At 45.5% G+C, this 20,728-nt stretch overlaps 1 protein-coding gene across 2 annotated transcripts; it reads left to right on the top strand.

The window, feature by feature from the left end:
• The first annotated feature begins 1,078 nt into the window (after positions 1 to 1,078).
• LOC122621068 (homeobox protein Hmx) lies at positions 1,079 to 9,820 on the top strand. Of its 2 annotated transcripts, none has more exons than XM_043798805.1 (3): positions 1,079 to 1,905; positions 7,292 to 7,401; positions 8,960 to 9,820. In XM_043798805.1, the coding sequence occupies exons 1-3, from the start codon at positions 1,079 to 1,081 to the stop codon at positions 9,799 to 9,801; spliced, it is 1,779 nt and encodes a 592-aa protein (XP_043654740.1). In that variant the 3' UTR covers positions 9,802 to 9,820. The 2 variants fall into 2 exon arrangements, with proteins under 2 accessions (XP_043654740.1, XP_043654741.1); XM_043798806.1 differs by lacking the exon at positions 1,079 to 1,905 and adding an exon at positions 6,100 to 6,223.
• The last annotated feature ends 10,908 nt before the right edge of the window (positions 9,821 to 20,728 follow it).

Here is a 20,728-nt window from a genome sequence, read left to right as displayed (position 1 = left end):
AATATTTTAGGCAATATTATAGCAATTCAATGATTAAACCCTCTCACCGAACCCAATTAGCTGGACCTTTCACCGCTCAATCTGCTAACCGCAAAGTTGCAATCGACTGGTACATTTTCGGCAACACTTTTCTGGTCGAAAAAGTTTGCATCTGGCTGGCTGGGAAATTTCAATGGCGCCACAGAGCAACACTTGACCCCTGTTAGGTGGCAATTGATTGATTTTATATCGGCATTTCAATAGACACCAGCCGAGCGAAGCGATTCGAGTCGAGCCGAGTGCGCCCCCACTTTAGACGCGTTCCAAATGCCAAGTGTTTCCCATTCGGGGGGAGGAAAACCACCCCACCAGCACCACAGAGAAAAAATAGTAAAAGAGGAAAATGCGAAAAGTGTCTGTCGATGCGGTTGCAGTGCAATTGTCGAAATAAACGAAAAGAAATTCCGAACTGCAAATGGAATGGAAAAGAGCGACCAAAGGGGTGGGCCACCAGGCGGCGAAAGAGAGGGACAGCGAGAGCGATAGAGAGAGAGTGGGACACACCCTCCCAGGAGGGGTAGCAAATACGCAAGTGTGTGTGTGAGTGCGGAAAACCATTTAGCGCAAAGACCAAAAGAATTTGCAGGGCTGCCAGCCAACCACCTCAGTCTCAGTTTCAGTTCCACGCTCTCCGGACACGAGACCGGGGGTTAAAAATCCAGAGACTGAAACAATAAAAACACTAAACGATCGCTTTGCCACACACACACAGACACACACAAACACTCGCATACATACAGAGACAGAAAGGACGAAGGACTCGGAACTCAGAACTCAGGACTTGTGCGTCTGTTAACAGCCGCATTTAAATTCAAATGCGAAACGTTGATCAAACGGTGCAGACGTGTTTCTCCCAACGGTAGCGCTCGGCGTTTTCCCTTAACGAGTTTTTCGTGCCACGAGTAAAGTGTATAAGCTTGGAAAGTTCTCTATTTTCCCAACAAATATATAAAAGAGAAAAAAACACACACAAGTGCAAGTTAAAGAACAAAGTGCTAAAATAATCATTTGAACTGCAAAACTAAGCAAAGCCAAAGCCATGTCTTCCTCCGAAGCCGAAGTTGACATCAGTGTGGTCTCCAGCCCGGAGCCGAGTCCTCTGGGCGCCGCCGTTCGCGACAGTCCACTGCTGGCCCGCTCGCCGGCCCGCTCCGCCGACGGCAGCTCGCCCCCGGCCACGCCCACCCATCGCTCCAATACGCCCAACACGGCCGCCGGCACGCCCACAACGTCCGCCTCGGGCGGCAATCACTTCCACCACAGTCCCAGCGGAGGCGCTGTACCGCCGGCGGTGTTGCACCACCATCTGCAGCACCACCTGAGCAGTCTGGGCGGCCATCCGGTGGCGCTCCATCACGCGCTCCACACCTTTGGCCACTTGCATCCCGCCCACGGGGCCACACATCCCGCCCTGCTGCAGCACGCCCTCACGCCCACCAGCCAGCAGCAGCAGCAACAGTTGCAGGTGCACCAGCAGCAGCAGTCGCATGCCGAGCGGCTTAGTCCGCCGATGAAGAGTCCGGAGCGGAACGGCGGCGATGAGGTGCAGGGACACAGCCTCAACAACAACAACAGCAAGGCCCTCAATCACAACAACACTTGCGCCTCGGCGGCCGCAGCGGCGGCAGCAGCAGCGGTGGCAGCGGCCAACCTGAGCAACAACAGCAACGACAGCAACGGGAGCAGCGGGGGTGGCGGCGGCAAGGGCACCACCGGCTCCAACGGATTCACCAGCTTCTCCATCTCCAGCATCCTGAGTCGCAGCGAGCCGGCCAAGAAGAACGGCGCCGCCGGACTCATCACTCCGATCCCGCAGCTGCCACAGCCAGGAGCCGGCGGGCCACAGGATGCAGCCATGCTGTCCAGGTAATCAAAACACTCCAAAACACTTTGCCTTCGGCAAGAGTGATTGTGCTCTAATCAAGACTGAGGGTTACTTCATTTAAAATCATGTTAATATTTTATATATAAAATCGCCCTTTTGGTTGGTTATCCAACTCAGTTTAACTCTTTAATCTGCAAAAATGTAGCCCATCTCTCATATATGCGTTGCTTCTGGCCATTTAAGCTATTCCGCCTACATTTTGGTCTACAAAATGTTTGAAAATTCCAAGCTCCAAATTTGTTTACTGAAAATATAACTTCGTAAGAACCTTGTTGATAATTTTACACAAACTTTAATCCCATAACCATTTAAATGTAATAAACATCAAATTGCATGGCATTTAGATGCTCGAGGCTCTCCTGTTACTACCCTTTTTTGTAGTAATAAAAACCATTCGTCTTAAGCACAAAACGAACCCATTTATTGCTCAGTGTAGGCGACCCAGATTAGGACGTTCGCCGGCGAACTGAAACCAAAAAGTCAAGCCTTCCCTCAATGAGTGAAGCCCACAGAGGCTGCCATTCCACTTGTTCGCCCTCGGGTTGGGCCAATTTTGTATAATCGTCCTAGGGGAAGACGAGGCAAGGTGACACAAATCTCTTCGCAGGAAGTGCACAAAAAGCAGAAATGGGACGGAGACGTAGACGGAGACGGAGATGGACTCAGTAGCCGGGAGATGGTCGATAAGACCGAAAATTGTTGGGCGAACGTTACACGAGACATTAAGTGGGTGAAGATGCAAATGGCTAAAGTACCAAGCCATTGTGCTCAGAAGGATCTAACGATTCCAGATTCCAGATGCCAGACAGATAAGGCAAATCCAATGGAACAGTTTTCAGTTGCACTGGACACTAGCTGACCTCGAATGTATGCAGAAAAAGGCCCAAATCGTCGGGCTAAACCATTTTTGCCCTGCAATTTGGCCAGACTATCGAGTTACATAACATTTGTCAGATGAAATTCAATGCACCGCTTCGGGAGTGAAATTCGGAATGTAACCGACTGTCCGGCTGATTGACGGACTGACAATGCTCCAGTATCGTATGCAAAACGTGGTTCTTTTGAATGAATGAACCCTCAGTCCCTCCAAACTGACCCATAAAAACTGGTACGTTCCTACAGCTGTTTGTTGTGCGAGTGCAACTTATTGATACACAATATGCACTGGAAAGTAAATAAGACTGTGGTAATATTATCAGCATTTTATAGCAAAAGTTTATTGGTGAGAAAATATAGTGGCATACATAGGTTTGCAAGTGACTGGCTAAGTTTGTATAGGAGATGCATATAGAGTTGATTAATTATAAGTATTAGATAAGTATTAGCTCGTTTCTCTTGACACACATTTCATTGAATCAATTAGATTTGTCTCAGTGCACATGGGTTTTTTATTCATATCATAAGCGCTGGCATATTAACCCCACTTAGCCGGCTTTTCGAGTGAGCGATCGAATTTCCAGGCAGCTCGATTAACGCATGTGTTGAATTTGAAAACAACCAAGAGAATTTAAAAGTTGCACTTTTGTTTTACGAGAGGGGACTCCCCCAGCCGACTTAGTCCCCGGACTTTTTTAATAATGATCATTTTCATTTCATTTACGCGTGCCCGCGTCGCTGATCGCCTCGATAAGGGAAGTCGGGATGGTCAGGTTCTGCGGCCGAGGGTCGCTACTGTCCCAGTCCCCTGGACTGTGGCCCGTGCGTGGTTACCCCAATTAAGGACCTCGTCCTGGACGAAGTGTCGCCTCCTGCAGCTTGGCGCTTGCCCAGCTGACGTGTGGCTGCCTATGTGACTGGCTTATCAGTTGATCATCAGCCGGAATGATTAATGCCGGGGGATATACTCATACTCATACCATAAGCGGCAATTTTGCTGAGTGATCGTTTAATAGTTTGAGCCGACTTTCTCCCCTAGCCCGGCTTATTTTGACAGTTGCGCTTACGTTTTTAATTAGTCGCTGGGCTTTCTCTGCAGTCTGTACTTAATTACGACGATTCAGTCGGACGCGATTCAGTCGAAAAAGTTGCAGAGCCAGAAAGCAGTAAAAACCATTCAAGAGGTGTAACCCGATATGCTTGTGAGTGGACTGGAAACAATGGGCGACGGCGAACGGAAGGGGTGCTCCTGCATTGTCCTTTTCTCCCAGGATGACGCAAAAAGCAGACGATGACATTATAATCACTCACACACACAGCGAGGTATATATGAAGTAATTACAATCCAATTGCAATCGCAATCGCAATTGAGGTCCTAACCAATCCCATAATATATCTCCTCATCTGCAACTGATTTTCGGCGCTGAGGGATTAGTGTTTAGTGGTGAAATGCCTTTGATTCCTTATCGCGATGGTGTGGTGGGAATTTCTATGGTCGCAATTTAATCAAAACATATTCCGCAGACCATCAGATGCATCCAATCTGAGTCTGCGGCTTGACTTTCCCACTCCTCTCCGATTCGGGATTCCGGTCACGTGTCATTTGGCGGGGCTTCCCATGGTGGCAAATCGCCAAAAGATGAAATAAAAGCGAAAAACTAATATCATGCTCTTCACAAATGTCACCATTTTCGGTTACTTTGTTTGGCAGTCTCGGATCAGTGGGATGTATGCTAAGCCGCTCCCCAGGCACTAGACTATTGCTAATAATCCCGTTTAATGACAAAAGCAAAGTTCGCTGCCCATTCGAGTGTTTAATATTTTGCCTACTTTTGCGGCCAGGTCGAGAATCCCTCGAAAACCCCTCGAGATTCCCTCGAAAACCCCTCGAAAACCCGCACCGTTAAATGTCAACCACGTAGCATAAACTCCTGCTTTCGGGAGGGGAGTTCGGAATTTGGAAGGGGCAGATCCCGCACGGGATGGACCAATTAGCGTGTGCAAATCTTTCATGCATGAGCGATTCCTAAGCGGTTTTAGGGCTCACAGATCGGTTGGCAACGCATTTAAATAGATTTATTTAAATCAATTCCGCTAATGCGGCAATCGCATGAAAAGTGCGGGTAATAACATTTGAATTGCTTAATGCTCGAGTCATTGCTGCCTAACTTAACCCCAGCCACTCGGCTCACATCACTTTGAACTTTGCTTGGATCTCGGCACAAAGAAAGCCCCACAGATAGCTCGGGGACATCAAAGCCGAAACTCATAGCCAACCAGAAACCGATGTACGACGCCATGTTAAACAACTCAATTGCACGGCCCATTCCGTGGCAAGGACAAAGGGATCCCAAGACGCGGAATTATGATGAGTGAGCAGGGACCGGGGCCGAAAGGAGCCCAAAGCGAGAACCGCAAACAATTCATTAAAAGCTAAATAACAAATGCATCCACCCCCGAATTTCACCCGAATTCCCCCACATTTGACAGCCCGGGGCTGATTGGAGGTCTACGAGGGTCCAAAATGGAGCAGGAGTGACCCGGACCACCGCACCCACTTTCAGAACATGGCCGTCCGCTTCCGCCGCAGCATGACACCAATGCAAATGGTCGTGGTCGTGGTCGTCGAAATGAATACCCAGCTGTCCGCGGTTCGCCGTGGGCGAATTTATTCAGTACTTATTTCATTACCCGCTCGTCGAGCTCTTGATTTGCGTAATTAGTCGAGCAAATAGCTACAAGCTTTTGTTTTGATTCTTCATGGCGACCGACATCGCGCAAATTAGCCCCAGTAATTGAGGTAATTTCATTTGTCCTTTTCTTGCCTCTCTGGGTTGTCTTGTCCGAGAAAATGGGAGGAGATTAGGGTATTCCTCAGTTTAGCATGTACCATAATATTTACAACGGATTTATAAAACTCTGATAATTTTCCATTTATCTTTACATCAATTATTTCAATGTTAAGCATGTTACTTTTATAATCGCAGATTTTAGACCTAGATAGGTTGATCTTCTGTACTGTACCCAGTTGGCCTGTGGTTTTTGGACGTACTTAACTCGGATTTTTCTCGACGTGCTCGTAACTTGAGAGGACTTCCTCCTATTTTCGTCTTCTACTTCTGTTTGGGGTCTGGCTTCTGGGAGGGTCGAAACTAGCCGAAAGCCAAAGCGGCTTTCTCTCAATTGCCGCTGTAAACATGAAGCCCATTAGAAGTGATTTGAGCTGGCGACTTGGTGAAGCCCCTGAAGCGTTCTCCTCATAATTCGCCGGCCCGGGCTGAAAGTAAACTTAATTGAAAATCATTACTGCTGGCTGGCAAGTGAAAATGGAAGTGGGCATCGCTGCAAAAAGAGCGACTGTGGCTACGGCCCACCTGGCTATTGATTTCCACACCTGATGCACCCTTGGCCGCAGCGAAAGAGGTCAACTGAATGTTAATGTCACACACACAAACACATTCTGCCTGTTCTGTCTGAGGTTGGGTTGCAGTTGCACCCTCGAAAAAAGAAATCACAGTCCGAGCACGGGTCACCTGCCCAAGGGGTCAAAGTTTGTGGGGGAAAGCTTAGTCCAACCGCCCGGTAAAAGCGAAATACGAAAGGAAAACGAGCTCAAGGGGTAGCCACTATAGAATACCATTCCATTGCGCCACACCATATGTTGCAAATTGGCATTTTAGAACGGTGAGAATGCATTTCGTGCGGCTTACATTTAACACCAAAGTTCAGTGGGTGCGTGGGAAGCTTAAGAGTCCGTACATAAAATCAATCAATCACAATCGGTGTACATGAGCAACTTTGGCCAATTCCATTCGCCCTGATTTCACCAGTCGCCAAAAAGAGCTGGAAAATCCCACCAGCATTACGCTACTAAATGCGAATATAGAACACATTATAAGGAAAAGTGTTTCGCCTTGGCAGCATAAATAAATAAAATGTATTTATAAAGATGCTTTTAAGCCAGTAAGTTAAGGAGGTTACATACACAGCTGCACAGAGAGAAAAACCCAGTGCATGTGGCTCGTCAGAAATGTGTAAATAAAAAAGTATACACAACTTAGTACCATACTTAATTATTGATATCGTCTGTATAAAAATTGTTTAAAAAATGTTTGTACATTTAAGATACTTCTGAAATGTAAGTACATGTTTTTCCAGTGTGTATCTATATGTATACACCACGGGCAGGGTTGAGTGGGCCAAATTCTTAACAGCTGTTGTCAGTTATGGGGTTGTTAAGGGTCGCCAGCCTCCGTGATTTTACCTCGCTTTCCCTTCGGCGAACTTTGATGCTTCAACTTTCTTAGGCTGAGCGAACAACTTTTGGCCGTCGGCAAAAATGGTAAATGGTAACTGGTAAATGCCTAATGGCCTCTTAAGTTCGGCCCGCATTACGGAAGGGGGCCTTTTCACGTCTTGATTTTTGGGCAATCGTCAGAATGCATAATTGATGGCGTTATTAACCAATATTTTCGCTTCTCCTCCTTGCAGATTGGGTTTCATTTCGCAGTGGGGAGCGTTGGCCGGTCGCTACGCAGCCCTGTGTCCGCCCGGATGGCCCTGGGCCCCCCAGCGACTGCCCTTCCACAGTCCCACTCATGGTAAGTTGATTAAAATCGGCCAGCGGAGTTACCGCCTTTTCCCATCGCAAATTAAGACAACCGACTCGAATCGAATCGAACTGAGCAGAACAGAACAGAACAGAACCGACTGCACGGGGCACATGCCACAGCGGCTTAGCACCCGTTGCATCCGCCTTCTTATTTCGCCAGGAATGCGATGTGTCAGGCATTCCTCGCAGTACACTTAAAAACGAATATGGGGCAAGTGATGGGTTTTTCAAGAGAGAGTTATCAAGAAATGAAATAAAATTCTTTTATTTATTTTGATATTATTTCATATACAGATGAACCAATTTAGTTCTTAACCATAACCCCTAGGTATTTCGCATAATATTAGCTCGCTTTAAAGGGATTTCTGTGAGTGCTGCGGAATGCCGATGCATTCGACTTAAAGTTAAGTTGTTTAGTTTCGCTGGCAGCGCCTAATGCCTCAAAGAATTTCGCCCAGAAGCAGACTAGGCAAATGTCGTAAGCTCACCCACACACGAAATGGCTTGACATGGAAGCCAAGCGAGACGACTGCCTTAATCGTCACTTGCAATTAATTGCAATTTGTAATCGAGTATCGAGTTACGGACAAAGCGTTTGACATGTTTCGCAGCAAACTCCAGAGCAGCAGAGCGTAATTGCAACTGCAACTGAAAGTGCAACTGCAATTTCAGTGGCAATTTCAGTGGCAACATCAGCGAGCGCTGCTTAAGCACATTTAATTGGCCCCTTTGGCATTAAGAGTCGTTGCAATTGCATTTGTTCATGTAAATTGGCCTTAAGTTCATCACCTTGTGCGGCCACTCCGACTATCCAACCATCCAACCATCCAACCATCCATCCATCCAACCATCCATCCAGCTATCAGCTATCCGACTTTCCTCATGGCTAGTTGAGTTTTCCGGGCTAAACTTGGCTGGCGGCGTGCTATTAAGAGATTTAATTTTTTCTTCTGCTCGAAATCCATTCAAGGCAAATTACGGCAATTTAAACTTTTCAAATGAGATCAAAACTAAAAGCTTCGATAAAAAGAAAATCGGCCAAGCTGACTGACAGCCATTTTAAATGGTAATTTAATGCGCAGACAGAGCAGGGATTGCTATGCTATGCTATATTATACCACCATCAGTTCGAGCATAGGTATACCATATATACACACGTTCGTATAGATATAATTGCACATACATTTACATATACATACATCTTGGCGTCTGCGCTTTAGGAACCCACAGCAATCACGAATGACACAAGAAATAAAAACGCTGGGGCGACAAGTGTGAGGTTAAGTGTTGCAGCTTAAATCTCTGCACACAGATACACAGATGCACAGATACACAGATACGGTATCTTGGAGTAGCAGCAACCCTTAGGAGGAACCACCCCAAAACCACCCGACACGCCACCACCCACTGCGACTGACAAATCAACTAACACAATTTGAGCCGCTCTCCGCCACGCTCGCTCTCTTCTAGCGGTCTTCCTCTCACGCTTCTCACTCACACTCTCTCTCACGCTCTCTCTCACGCTCTCTCTCTCTCTCTACTTGCAGACAGCTCCTCGACGAACACGACCGAGAATCCGCCATCGCCCACTTCCATGAGCCCGAACAACAACAATAACAACAGCAACACCACTGCCAGCTCGAACCAGGCCAGCAAGTCGCCCTCGCACCACCCTCTCCACCCCCTGTACCACCCCCTCGGCTCGCAACAGCAGCAGCAGCAGCAACAGCATCCACAGCAGCAACAGCATCCACAGCAGCAGCAGCAGCAACAGCAGCAGCATCCTCACCAGCCCACCACGCCCACCAGCAGCAGCAGCAGCGGAGGCGGCAGCAGTCTGGCCCACCATCCACATCCGCATCCGCACCTGACCGGCTCACATGGCGGCTACTTGCTGCCCAGCAGCTCCAACGAGTCCGACGATGAGGGCGAGGAGATCATCGAGGAGGATGACGGCACCGATGGACCCTCCGACAGCTCCTCGCCCCACGGCGATGGCAACTCGAAGAGGAAGAAGAAAACCAGGACTGTGTTCTCGCGTGCCCAGGTCTTCCAGCTGGAGTCCACCTTCGATCTGAAGCGCTACCTCAGCTCCTCGGAGCGGGCGGGCCTGGCCGCCTCCCTGCGGCTGACCGAGACGCAGGTGAAGATCTGGTTCCAGAACCGCCGCAATAAGTGGAAGCGCCAGCTGGCAGCCGAACTGGAGGCCGCCAATATGGCCAACATGGCGCATGCGGCACAGAGACTGGTGCGGGTGCCGGTGCTCTACCACGATGGCACCACGGCCGGGTTTGTGCCGCCGCCACCGCCGCACCACCACCCCATGCAGTACTACGCGGCGGCACGCAACACCAGCCCCCCGCGACCCCCGCTCTCGTCGCTGGTATAGGGAGTGGGGTGCCTGGCGACGGCGCCCATGTCGCTGCTGAAGCCGCCCAATTCCATGGCCCATCCGCCCCATCCGCAGCCACCGCCACCACCGCCGCTCCACATGCAACAACGCCCCTTCCTGGGCTGCGAGCCGCTGGCGGAGGCGGACATGGACTCCGACTCGGAGCATGAGCGCAGCCACATGATGGACGACGAGGATGCCGCCATCGATGTGGAGGCGGACGAGGAGCAGGAGTCCGGGTCGCCCGTCCCATCGGCCACGCCCCCCAAAAGCGGCCTTTGCCTGGAAAGCAAGGAGAGTGCTGGCCAGCACAAGGAGCTCGCTGCTCCGGCTGTGGACAAGACCGGCAACCAGGAGGCCTACTGAGCCCCTCCAGCCAAGTGGCTGCACGGAGGTGGATGTGTTCCAAAGTTATACTCGTATATTCTGTTTTCACATATTGAAAAGATGCGGAATATATGTTGAGCTATAGCGATGGGGGTCATGTAAAGGAAACTCCGTTCCACAGAATTCCAACATCGTACTTTTCAAAACGCATCAGCATTCCAGGATGAAGGAACTACGAGTACCAGGCTAGAAGTCCCATTTAGATAGTGTTTCTCCACTCCGTGCCGGACCACGCCGATTGGTTTCAAGTTTTTACGATAGTTTGTTCCTAAATCCCCTGTAAATACGACAACTCAAGCTCCTTGTACATGTAAATGTCTCTTGCTCAATAAGTTTAGGCTTTAGGCTTTAAAAAGTAAACCCCACTCCATGTGTATATATGTATGTACCGATCACAAGCGGATTGTGTGGGGCGCTTGGTTCATTGTGTCGTTTTGTTTTGGCTTTGAATCTTAAATTGCTGGTCAAGTGTAGGCTAAGTTCGATATGCTAAGCCGATTTGCTCCCCGTTGGGCGATTTGGGCAATAATTGTTAGTCTAGCGCTATTCGTAAGCTGTGTGTCAAGCAATTACCAAATAATTAGTTAAATTATTTATACTTTTAATCGAACGCTAACGTAATCCAAACTTCAGCTGAAACCAAACCAAACTCATTAACGTGCACACACATTCGCATGACGTGGAATGCGTATAAATATACAAATACCAAGCTACATATAAACATATTAATAAATTATATAAATATATAACACCGAACTGCCTTTTTATTGCTTTATTGCTGACTTTCTTTAAAGAAAGATAGATGTATTAAACAGCAGATTCATAGAAATAGTTGGGTATATATTTCAAATTTCTTTGGAAATAGAAGCTTATACACTCCCTGTTCTAAACTGATCCCAATCCCTTTGTGCGGATGCAGTCGACCTTTGCGCGCATCTGTCCACATTTATTGTCCTTGCTCGCATCTTGTGCCCAGGACTCGTTCTCGTATCTATGCGATGTGTGGCAATTTGCTGGCTGTTGATACAAATGTTTTTCCATGGATTTATCCCGCCCACTGCGACGTTTGCCTGAAAGCGACGGCAAGCGCTTATTTGCGTTTAATTGCCAACTCAAATAAACCCGTATATATACAACATACGGTTCAGACACACTCATGTAGATACTCGTACGTGTGTTTGTGAGTTTGTAAATCCTGCTACAACAATGCCGGGAAACAGAGGAGAACAGCTTTTGCCACAATTGCTGCAATGCATGTTGGCGCTTTTTGTTTGTTTTTGCTCGCATTGCAGGCGTTTTAAGTTGCCATTTATTGTGCAGTTTGTTGCAATTTAGTCGCGTCGAGCCCCCATTTCCTGGCCCTCTGGGTCCTTTGGGCCGTTTTCAGTTTCCAGTTACCAGTTACCAGATACCAGATACCAGCTTTCAGCTACCAGCTACCAGCTGGCAGTTACCAGTTTCGTTCGCTTTCGCATCGCGTGTTAAATTGCAAAAATAAATTGCGAATTGTGCGCCGCAAATAAATGGCAATAAAAATGCATAAAATGCCTTTTTTCGCTATGCCTAACAAACGGCGGCGGCGAGTTTGAATTACCAAACGCCGCCATAACTGTGATTCAGTAGTATATATATGTTGCACATACGAGTATATTGTATCTGTATATCTGGATGCATAATTATAGGCGATTGTGTGGAGTGTTGCATTTCACACGACTGCGCATAAATGGAGGGCGTTAAAATGTTTTTATTGTACGAATAAATGTACGTATGACTGTTTGATGCGCTTAATTTGCTGCCAATCGTTTGTTTATTGGCTTGTATTTCATCCGGTCGGTAAACCGCTGAAGGCCGTGTTTCGGATTTCTCATTTCTGATTTCGGATTTCAGCTTTCGGATTTGGCCAGCACTTTAAGGATTGACTATGCTCTGTCATTTTCGAGAATTGTGTAATCAAAGGTTGCGGGCAATCCGAGATCGTATAAAGCTGCTCTCGGGGATTAGGCTTTCCATTTTCGTCCTCAAAATGAATTTCGCCACAATGGGACCATCGTGGCATTGTCCATTTGGCTTTCAGTTAAAAGCCCGAAAAAGGGGTTCTGCCTTGCTATTTCAGCTGGGGTTTTTTTTCTCTGTGCAAGCCAACTGAACAAATTAGGCAACCTTTTATTCGGCCAAACTCCTGCCATCGGATGCTACTCGCAACATTTTTGTATGGATGCAGTCAAGTGCTTGAGCATTTTATTTAAGCGCATGAATGGATTTGGCTTTCCTTGGCTGAATGCGAAATGTGCCCCGAAAAAGGAGTAGAGCGGAGAAAAAATATTTCAATTCATCTCATAAAATGCCTCGAAATTGTAGCGAAATTATAAAAATTGCCTGCCCCCAGACAACGAGCACTTTGGTTGGCTGCTTTTTGGCTGCTCTCCATGAATGCAGCTTGGCTTTTCGTCCTTTTTCGTCCTTTTGGGCCACGTTTGCTCATATGTAAAGTGAATTGTTTGGGCGGATTTGGGAGTGGCTGGCTGGCTGGATTATGAGATCGCTTTTTTGCAGGGTAGTGAAATGAGCATATGTCATGAGGAGGAACCACTAAGATGGATATCACATCCAGATCTTTGAGATCTAATTCCTTTGTTTAAAGTGGAAAATATATAATTTACAAAATAGTTTTTACACAGCTCTTATATATATATTCTTTTATTTTGCTAAAGTCCTATTCCACTTGTTTGCTCTTTCTAAAAACCGAGTGAATTAACTGTCATGACTTGTATATCATTATTGCAGGCTAAGTGAAATTCGATTCATTTTATACTTCCCCCACTTATTCAGCTTTTTATGGGATTTTTGTACATTTTATTTTTCGTTCTCATATGTGAAGTGATTTTTTGCAAATAGCAGCCGCCCAAAAACGAGAAAGGGGGCCAGTTTCGAGGGCGGGTACTGGCGCTTTTGGCAGACGCTTTTTTGCCTGCAGTAATTTCTTAATTAGCTTGCGAACACAATGTGCTTATATACCATATAGTATGGTCTTTGTACATATATCTCACAGTTTTTGGGTCCTGGGCGAGGATGTGGACGTTGGAAAGGGTAAGGATGTGGGTGTGGTGGGGCACCATTTGCCAAAGCCAAGCGGCTGGGTACTTATTTTAATTGCAGCCTTTTGGGGCATGAAGTGGCGCAACTTGGCGCACAGCTTCCACGCTATCCGATTTGGTTCATATATACATATGTATATATATATATTTGTGTAAGGACAAATATATAAAAATATATAGAAGTGAAATATGAACTATACAAGTATTTGTATGGATTTGGTTCTAAATATATTATAATAACACGTTTTTGAAAACTAACTTAACTTATTATAACATCTAAATATATATATTTGTGTAAGGACCTTTAGGGATAACAAATATATAATAATATATAGAAGTGAAATATGAACTATACAAGTATTTGTATGGATTTGGTTCTAAATATATTATAATAACACGTTTTTGAAAACTAACTTAACTTATTAAAACATCTAAATATAACCTTTGTTCCATTTATTCCTATAAGACGGCTGTATTGTGTTCAAATTTTTTCAATATTTTTGGTACTTTAGTATCTCCAGTTTTTTATTGTACGACTACCACCAAAAAGCATAGATTGTCCGGGAATTGGTAGCAGGACGTTGTGACAGCTCCAAGGACTCGCATAAATGGAATTGGCCAATGGGTTTGCCTCGACATGTTTTCTGCCTCACTAGCCATTATGTTTATCTATTTTTGTTGACAGTTCAATTAAGTACAATGGCCACAACAGTTAAATTACGCTTAAAAAAAGGACTCGCACACACAAGGATGTCCTTTTTGTGGCTCGCTTTTTGCCGTTTGCTGTGGAGTGTCAGTTTGGACATTATGCCTGTCGCTCTTTGTACTTTATTATCCATTTAGCACATTTATTTTTATTTCCCATTCGGCGCCTGCTGTTGTGGTTGCTGCCAGTGTCCTCGCATTATCCTTGTTCCCTTGTTCCCTATATCCTGTTCCTGTTTCTGTTTCTGTCGTTACGGCCGCTGGTCAGCCCGCAAATGTGGGCAATTTTTGCTCATCGCGAAGTACCTTTTTTATGGACTTTATTTTTTACCAGTTGTGAGTGCGTAGTTTTCGAGGGGGTGATGGCAACTTCCCTGCCTGCAATTTCTATCACCATAATGGGCTCATCAGAGTTGCGTCTTTTTTATTGTAGTGCCGCTTTTATTTGCGATTGAGGTGATTTAATCAACCGACAGTTGTGTAGCTGCGAGTGTTTTATGGCCCTAAGTGCCAGGCGGGATACTATAAATAAGAACATCAGTCGCAAGTTGTCATTATTATTTTTGTACATCAGTGTTTCACTATTGAATGCCCATCAATATGCGGCAATTCTTCAAAGAGAAACTATAAATGCTACTAACTAAATTATTAAAATAAAAAAATTCAAATACACACGCTAAAGGGGTATTTTATCCTGTACAAATTGAACAATTATTGAATTGGCAGATAGAGCCTTGTAAATATTAATTACTTTACCGATGTTGTTTTGTTTAGTACCAAAAATATTAAATATTTCAGAGGATTCTTTTCTGATTGCGAAAATCACGACGTATTTTCTTTGTTCGACTGGCATATTCCGGCCAAAAGCACGAAACGATTTCTCGTAGTGCAGCAACCGACAACATTTCCCAGCACCTCCGGAAAATTCAGCGGTGCAAGATGAGCCTAAGCCGTTTAACTAGTAATTACGGCGCACAGGCACTTACGGCCCTGCGAATGGCATTAGTTTCCAATTGCAGCGCCGCCGAATCGCACTCACAATGGCATAATCAAATTCCATCTCATTACGCGACATATTGTTGTAAATTAATGCAATAACACAAACAATGTCTCGCATGGCGGCGTCCCGGTCGCCCGACCCGGTCCCGGTCTCTCGCTCGGATTTCAACCGACTCCCGGCCAAATCGAGTAGAAAAGTGCAAACGGGGCAAGTCGCTGGCTAATTACGTGCACTTTGCCGCTCGGATTACACACGGCTCCTATCCACGGAGCCACTGCGATCCGCACCGGAAGCGTCCTGTTTTTGTGAGGCGTCAACTGTCACACACTGGCAAACACTCGCTCGCACTCGCAGGACGAATCGCAGGACGAACCGCTCTCAGCCAAATTCGAATCCAATTGAATAACAATAAAAATTTGTGCTCCGCTGTTTGGTTATTCGATGCCCCGGCATTGTGAATGCGTTTTGCTGCTGAATGCAGAGTGTACCTACAAATTATGTAGGCCGTGACGATTGCGAGTCCTGCGTTGCGTAACAGGAAGTCAACAATGACGTAGCAGGAGCAGGAGCAGGAGCAGGCGCGGTGGCAGTGCATCCTGGATACAGAGTGTAAAATGGTTGTAAAACGCTTTTCAAATCTCACCTCCTGACCCGCTGATTTGGCCCCTGCTGTTGTTATTGTCGCTGGATCGACGTGCTATTTAACGCCATTTAGCCTGCGGCCAAATCAGCGCTCAGCAGATCCCGCCCCAACCCATTCCACTGCACTGTAAAAAATGTATGTAAAATATATATTATAAGGACTTAATGGAAACACATATTGACACTTGGCTACACATCCCACATTAAACTGAAGGAATGGATAACTGCCATCGAGGTATGTATATTTATTTTATTCTCACTTTAAATAATATTTTTCATAATTGAATTCATAGTTTAAGAAGCTAACAACACAAGTTTCATTTCTATACTTTGTCTATCTCATAAGTTGTGAAGTCCTTAAATCTCTGCTTGGTTCTGTAGCTCAACAGAGCCCATTTGTTACCGGGTTCATTACAACCAGACACCCTTTCTTTGTACGCAATCTCTCTTCGCTGAAACATTTTAATTGCAAAAAATTGAACAAAGTTTTGCGTTGGCTCGTTTGGTCCGCGTGTTGCAACTGTTTGTTGACGCTTCTGGTCGCCGGCAAGTGGGTATCATGGCAGTGCGTCTGTAATGGCTACCCCACAGCGATCCCCTCCCCCGGAAAATCGGGTAAAGAATTTCATATTTATTCAAAACCGCCGCAAGCACACGTTCGGACACCGCCCATTGCCGTCGAGCATTGAATAAACCGAATTGCAAAATTGTAAATGAATAAATGACATCAAAAGCGTATGGAAAGCGCAGAGAAGAGGGGGAAAATGGTGTGAAAATTACTGGTTACGCGACATGTTCAACAATTTCGGTGAATTGACTTTGGCAAGGGTTGAGGGGCGGTCCGGCAAATGGGTTGCATGCGGAGTGTAATTACACAACAACAGACTCACACCACTGCTTTTTTAGTTCGATTCAGGATACATGTTCCGATAAACGCTTCAAATGTCCTTGAAGAATAACTCAATCAGTTTTCTTGGCATTACCAAAAATCGAGCATATTGTGGGTAACACGCGCACTAAGAAATGTTCATGAGTAAGGAAAACAGTCTTAAAAGGCAGATAATAGGTATTTGTTTAGTTCTACAATTATTTGTATCGCCGCTCTGAAAAATACGAAAGTCGGCATCTTTGTAGACTTATTGTCTAACATTTATAAAAGTTTGTAGTGATGCTTTCGAGTATCCCCTATTCTTTTAAGACAAATGCTCTATACTCAGTTTATACCTTAAACATTTTTAAACATTTTTAGGCGGTATTAGAAATAGTTTTTAGATAACAATTTAAATTACGTTGACGGAATTACACATATTTCACATAGACTAACATTTTTTATAAATATCAGTGTATTTCTTACAGGCAAATACTGAACCTTACTTGAATGGATAATTCCGAGCTGTGCGCGTCCAAGTGCGAAATTGAAGATTGCCGTTGCCAAATCAATTCTATCTGCTTAGCTGTTTTCATTTTTTCTGCCTTGTCTGACAGGCAAATTATGAAAAGTTGTCTTCTAAGTCTCTGGGGATACTGACAACTTTATGTAATTTATTATCGGAAATGCAAAACACTTGATCTGTGCCATAAATAATTCCAACACTCCGCTGCTTATCGGACCGTTGGAATCTTTGCGGTTTTAAATTACCAATTTTCAAGCGCATAAATTGGCATTTAACCAATTGGACTCGAGCCGAAAACCAAATCAGAACCCAAAACCCAAAATTCGAACCTGAGTCCGAATGCGAACCCAAAACCAGGCCGATTCCCCAAGCGCAGGAATATTCCCTGGAATACTCGAGCCCAAGACAAGCAACCCACTTATCATATTAAACTATGGACAGAAGCCGGGAACCATTTAGCAAATCTTCACGTCCAGGCCAACAAGCCACCCCCGGCACCTGCAAATGGGTCGGAATGGATTGGGATCTGATGGGATGGGATGGCTTGACTTGGCTTGGCTTGGAGGGGATTGTCTGGGGTGGCTCGGCCTGGGCATGGGTATACAACCCAATTAGAAGTACCCGAAAAAGCAGCAGCAGCAACAGAGGCAGCAGCAACCGAGTCAGTCAAAACAAAATCAAGATAAAAGCGAAATTCAATCTGTCAAAAATAGATTACAGACCAATTATGTGCTCTTTAAGAGTGCCTTACCCCACAGTATCCATATGACAGCAGGGAGTGCTTTCAACCCAACCACCCCACCACCCAACCACCCATCCATCTATGTACGGCCATCAGGCAGGATTTTTATATGGCAAGTTGTGTTTTTAGGGTCTGCGGCGTGTAATTGTGACTGCTGCTCGGCAGGGATGCGATGTATAGTGAGTTGTGAGCTCATGAATTGCAGAGGAGGCCGAAGGGAGTTCTTTGTTTTTATTCGGAGTTGTCGTGGTGGGTTGAGTTCATTTAATCGACACCAGACAACGAGTGAGTAATTTGCCATTTAATGGCTTGACAAAAGTTGGTCCTATCTGGATGAATGCAGGATGACAAGGCTGATCATCCATGGAAAGCCACTAAAGCAGGGTCCCAATTAGGTCTTAACTTACTAACCGGGGTCTAATTGCCATTGAAACTACATTCCGAAATATCGAAAAAGTTTTACATCTTAGAAAATAAGTCTGTGGTTCCACCGTACTTCCAAACTACATATAGAGGTTTATTTCCGAAATGGAAACACCTCCTTAATTCAGATTAGTATTTTTAAGGCATAACCCTCAAATTGATTGACAAATGGGTGCACATTTATCTGCAATCCAAGCAGAGCTCTGAATTTTCATTACAATAAGCCATTTCCCGCACCCGTTTTCCTAATTCCCCGCTTATTGCCTGACCAACTCATCACCGCTCCCCGGAATGGGAATGGGAAATCACGGCGAAAAGTTAAGCAAACATCGCATACTAATCCCGGGGATATACACACTCGACTTGAGGTCCCAAACCAATGTTTTCATATGATATCAGCAGGACTATAAAAGCACACTCACACACACACTCGCACACCCCTCTCTCCTTGGTCACGACTACTTTGTTTCCAGTGCAGGACCAGTCTCTCCGATTCCGAGTCCTGCAGTTCCAAGCAGTTCAACTGATTTGAGACTCCGGGGGGAAGGACAAACGGGCACCGGTTCAATTCTATTCAATGCCTGGCATTCTTTGTGTGTGTAAAGTACCATTTAAGGGTGATAATCGTTCGCCATTTGAGGGTGCAAAATGGAAAAATCATTGAAAGCGAACATCAGTTGGGAAAGGATGAAGGACACAGGACGCAGGACGCAGGACGAAGGGGGCAGCCAAGATTAAAAGTGCATTTAATAATAGAGCAGCGGGTAGTGCGGGGGCAGGTGGCCTTGGGGAAAACGCGGCCAACGTGCAACGGCCAATGGGTTTTACACTGGGAAAAATCGACTTACGGCCACTTAGTATAAAAGTGAAACTGTTAGTACTAATATAAGAAAGGATAACGGATGTCAAACTTTTCATTATGAACTGTGAAACGCTTTTGGCTAAAGGATAAGCTAGTAAGTCGCTGGAGTAGCAGATCCAATTTTTCTGCCTGTGTAATTCCTCGAGTAAGCCCCGAGTGGATTATAATGAACATCCAGTTGAGCTAAATGTCTCAATAGAGAACGTCTGCCACCCCTTCGTCCGTAAAAAACCTAATGATTCAGAATTATTTGATTGCGTGGGCGGTCTGTTGGTGGTTGGAGATTGGGTGTGCCCGGATGGGTGATGGTGATGGGTGATGGCCGATGGGTGAAGGGTGATGATTCCTGAAGGATCAGGATCGGGATGCGCCACCCCAATCGGCAGTTAGCGACATATGTTGCCACATCCGCCGGCTGACTTATGTCGCTATAACGTGTAAAGTTGGTATAATTCCTGTGGTTGCCAATGTCTCTGGGTTCCTCTGCCCTCTGTCAGTTGCACCGGTAGTGTATTTCGTTCGAAGTGCACTGCTCCTGTCTTATCCTGTGTGTCCTGCTCCCCACTTTCCCACTAAGGGTAGGTTGCTTTCAATTAATTTGCTCTGTGATAAATCCGAGACACTTCCTGCTCGGCTTTCCACTCTAAAATGGAAAGTAATTAACTTGTATTTGTCAATGATTGTCTCTCAATGATTAATAGCCACACGTTTGGCTAGCGAGCGGAGGTGGGAGTGCATTTGGCTAAAACAGGCTAATTAGATGCATTTTGAGTAGTGACTGTTAGAACTTTAATGCAATGACATTAAAATAGAACAACTGATTGATTTTTTATGCCCAAATGTAAGATATACTCATAGCATTATTTAAACAGTGACGTCAGCTGCTACTAGACCATTTCGAATACGAATTCTGTCAAAGGAATCTGAATCCGAGTCCGTATCCCACTCCGTGGCATTTTGATTTTGCGCACTTTTTGATTGATGACTGGCAGTGCCACGCCCATCTTCCATACCCCGCCCTCGCGTAGTCATAAATGAAAGCTATCAAAAGTGTGCGTCTTTTTTTCCATTGAATGGGCAAAGAAATCAAAAGATATTTGCGCGCCTTTTGGCGCACGGCTTAGACAAAGGGACAATGGCACGAGAGCAAAAGAGAACAGCTGGGCCAGGACATACATTTCATTTTTCTTGTTTTTTCTGGCCGTAGCCGTTCAATTGTTCGCGCTTCAATGGCGCTGGCAAATGCAAATTTCACTGAAAAGGCAAATCCCTTAAACAAAAGCTCGGCACACTCACACTCTCGCACGCACCGGGCGTTTTAGTCTAATGAAACTACGAGTTCCTTCAATGGGCGCAAGGCCAGCGACGCAGGACGAAGGATGTGCACAGCGATAAAAGTACCGCAAGGATCCTGGGAGTATCTGAAGTTATTTTGAGCTTCTTCGTGTGTGTTCTCTACGATTTTTCTTGGAGGGCGCCATTTTCAGTCAAAGATCACTGTGTTCTTGTAAACACTATAAATAACTGACTTGGCATTGAAACTCATTAAACTTATTTAAATTAAGAATTTCTTTATAAAACTATTTACAAAACAAAAGGCATTCTGTCTATGTTATACATAAATTGGTATATTGAGGATCCATATAGTTAGGAATAGTTACATTTTTAATGTAG

Source organism: Drosophila teissieri, chromosome 3R (genome assembly GCF_016746235.2).
Source record: "Drosophila teissieri strain GT53w chromosome 3R, Prin_Dtei_1.1, whole genome shotgun sequence".
NCBI classification, from domain to species: Eukaryota; Metazoa; Arthropoda; class Insecta; order Diptera; family Drosophilidae; genus Drosophila; species Drosophila teissieri.
This window is presented reverse-complemented; position numbering and strand designations above follow the sequence as displayed.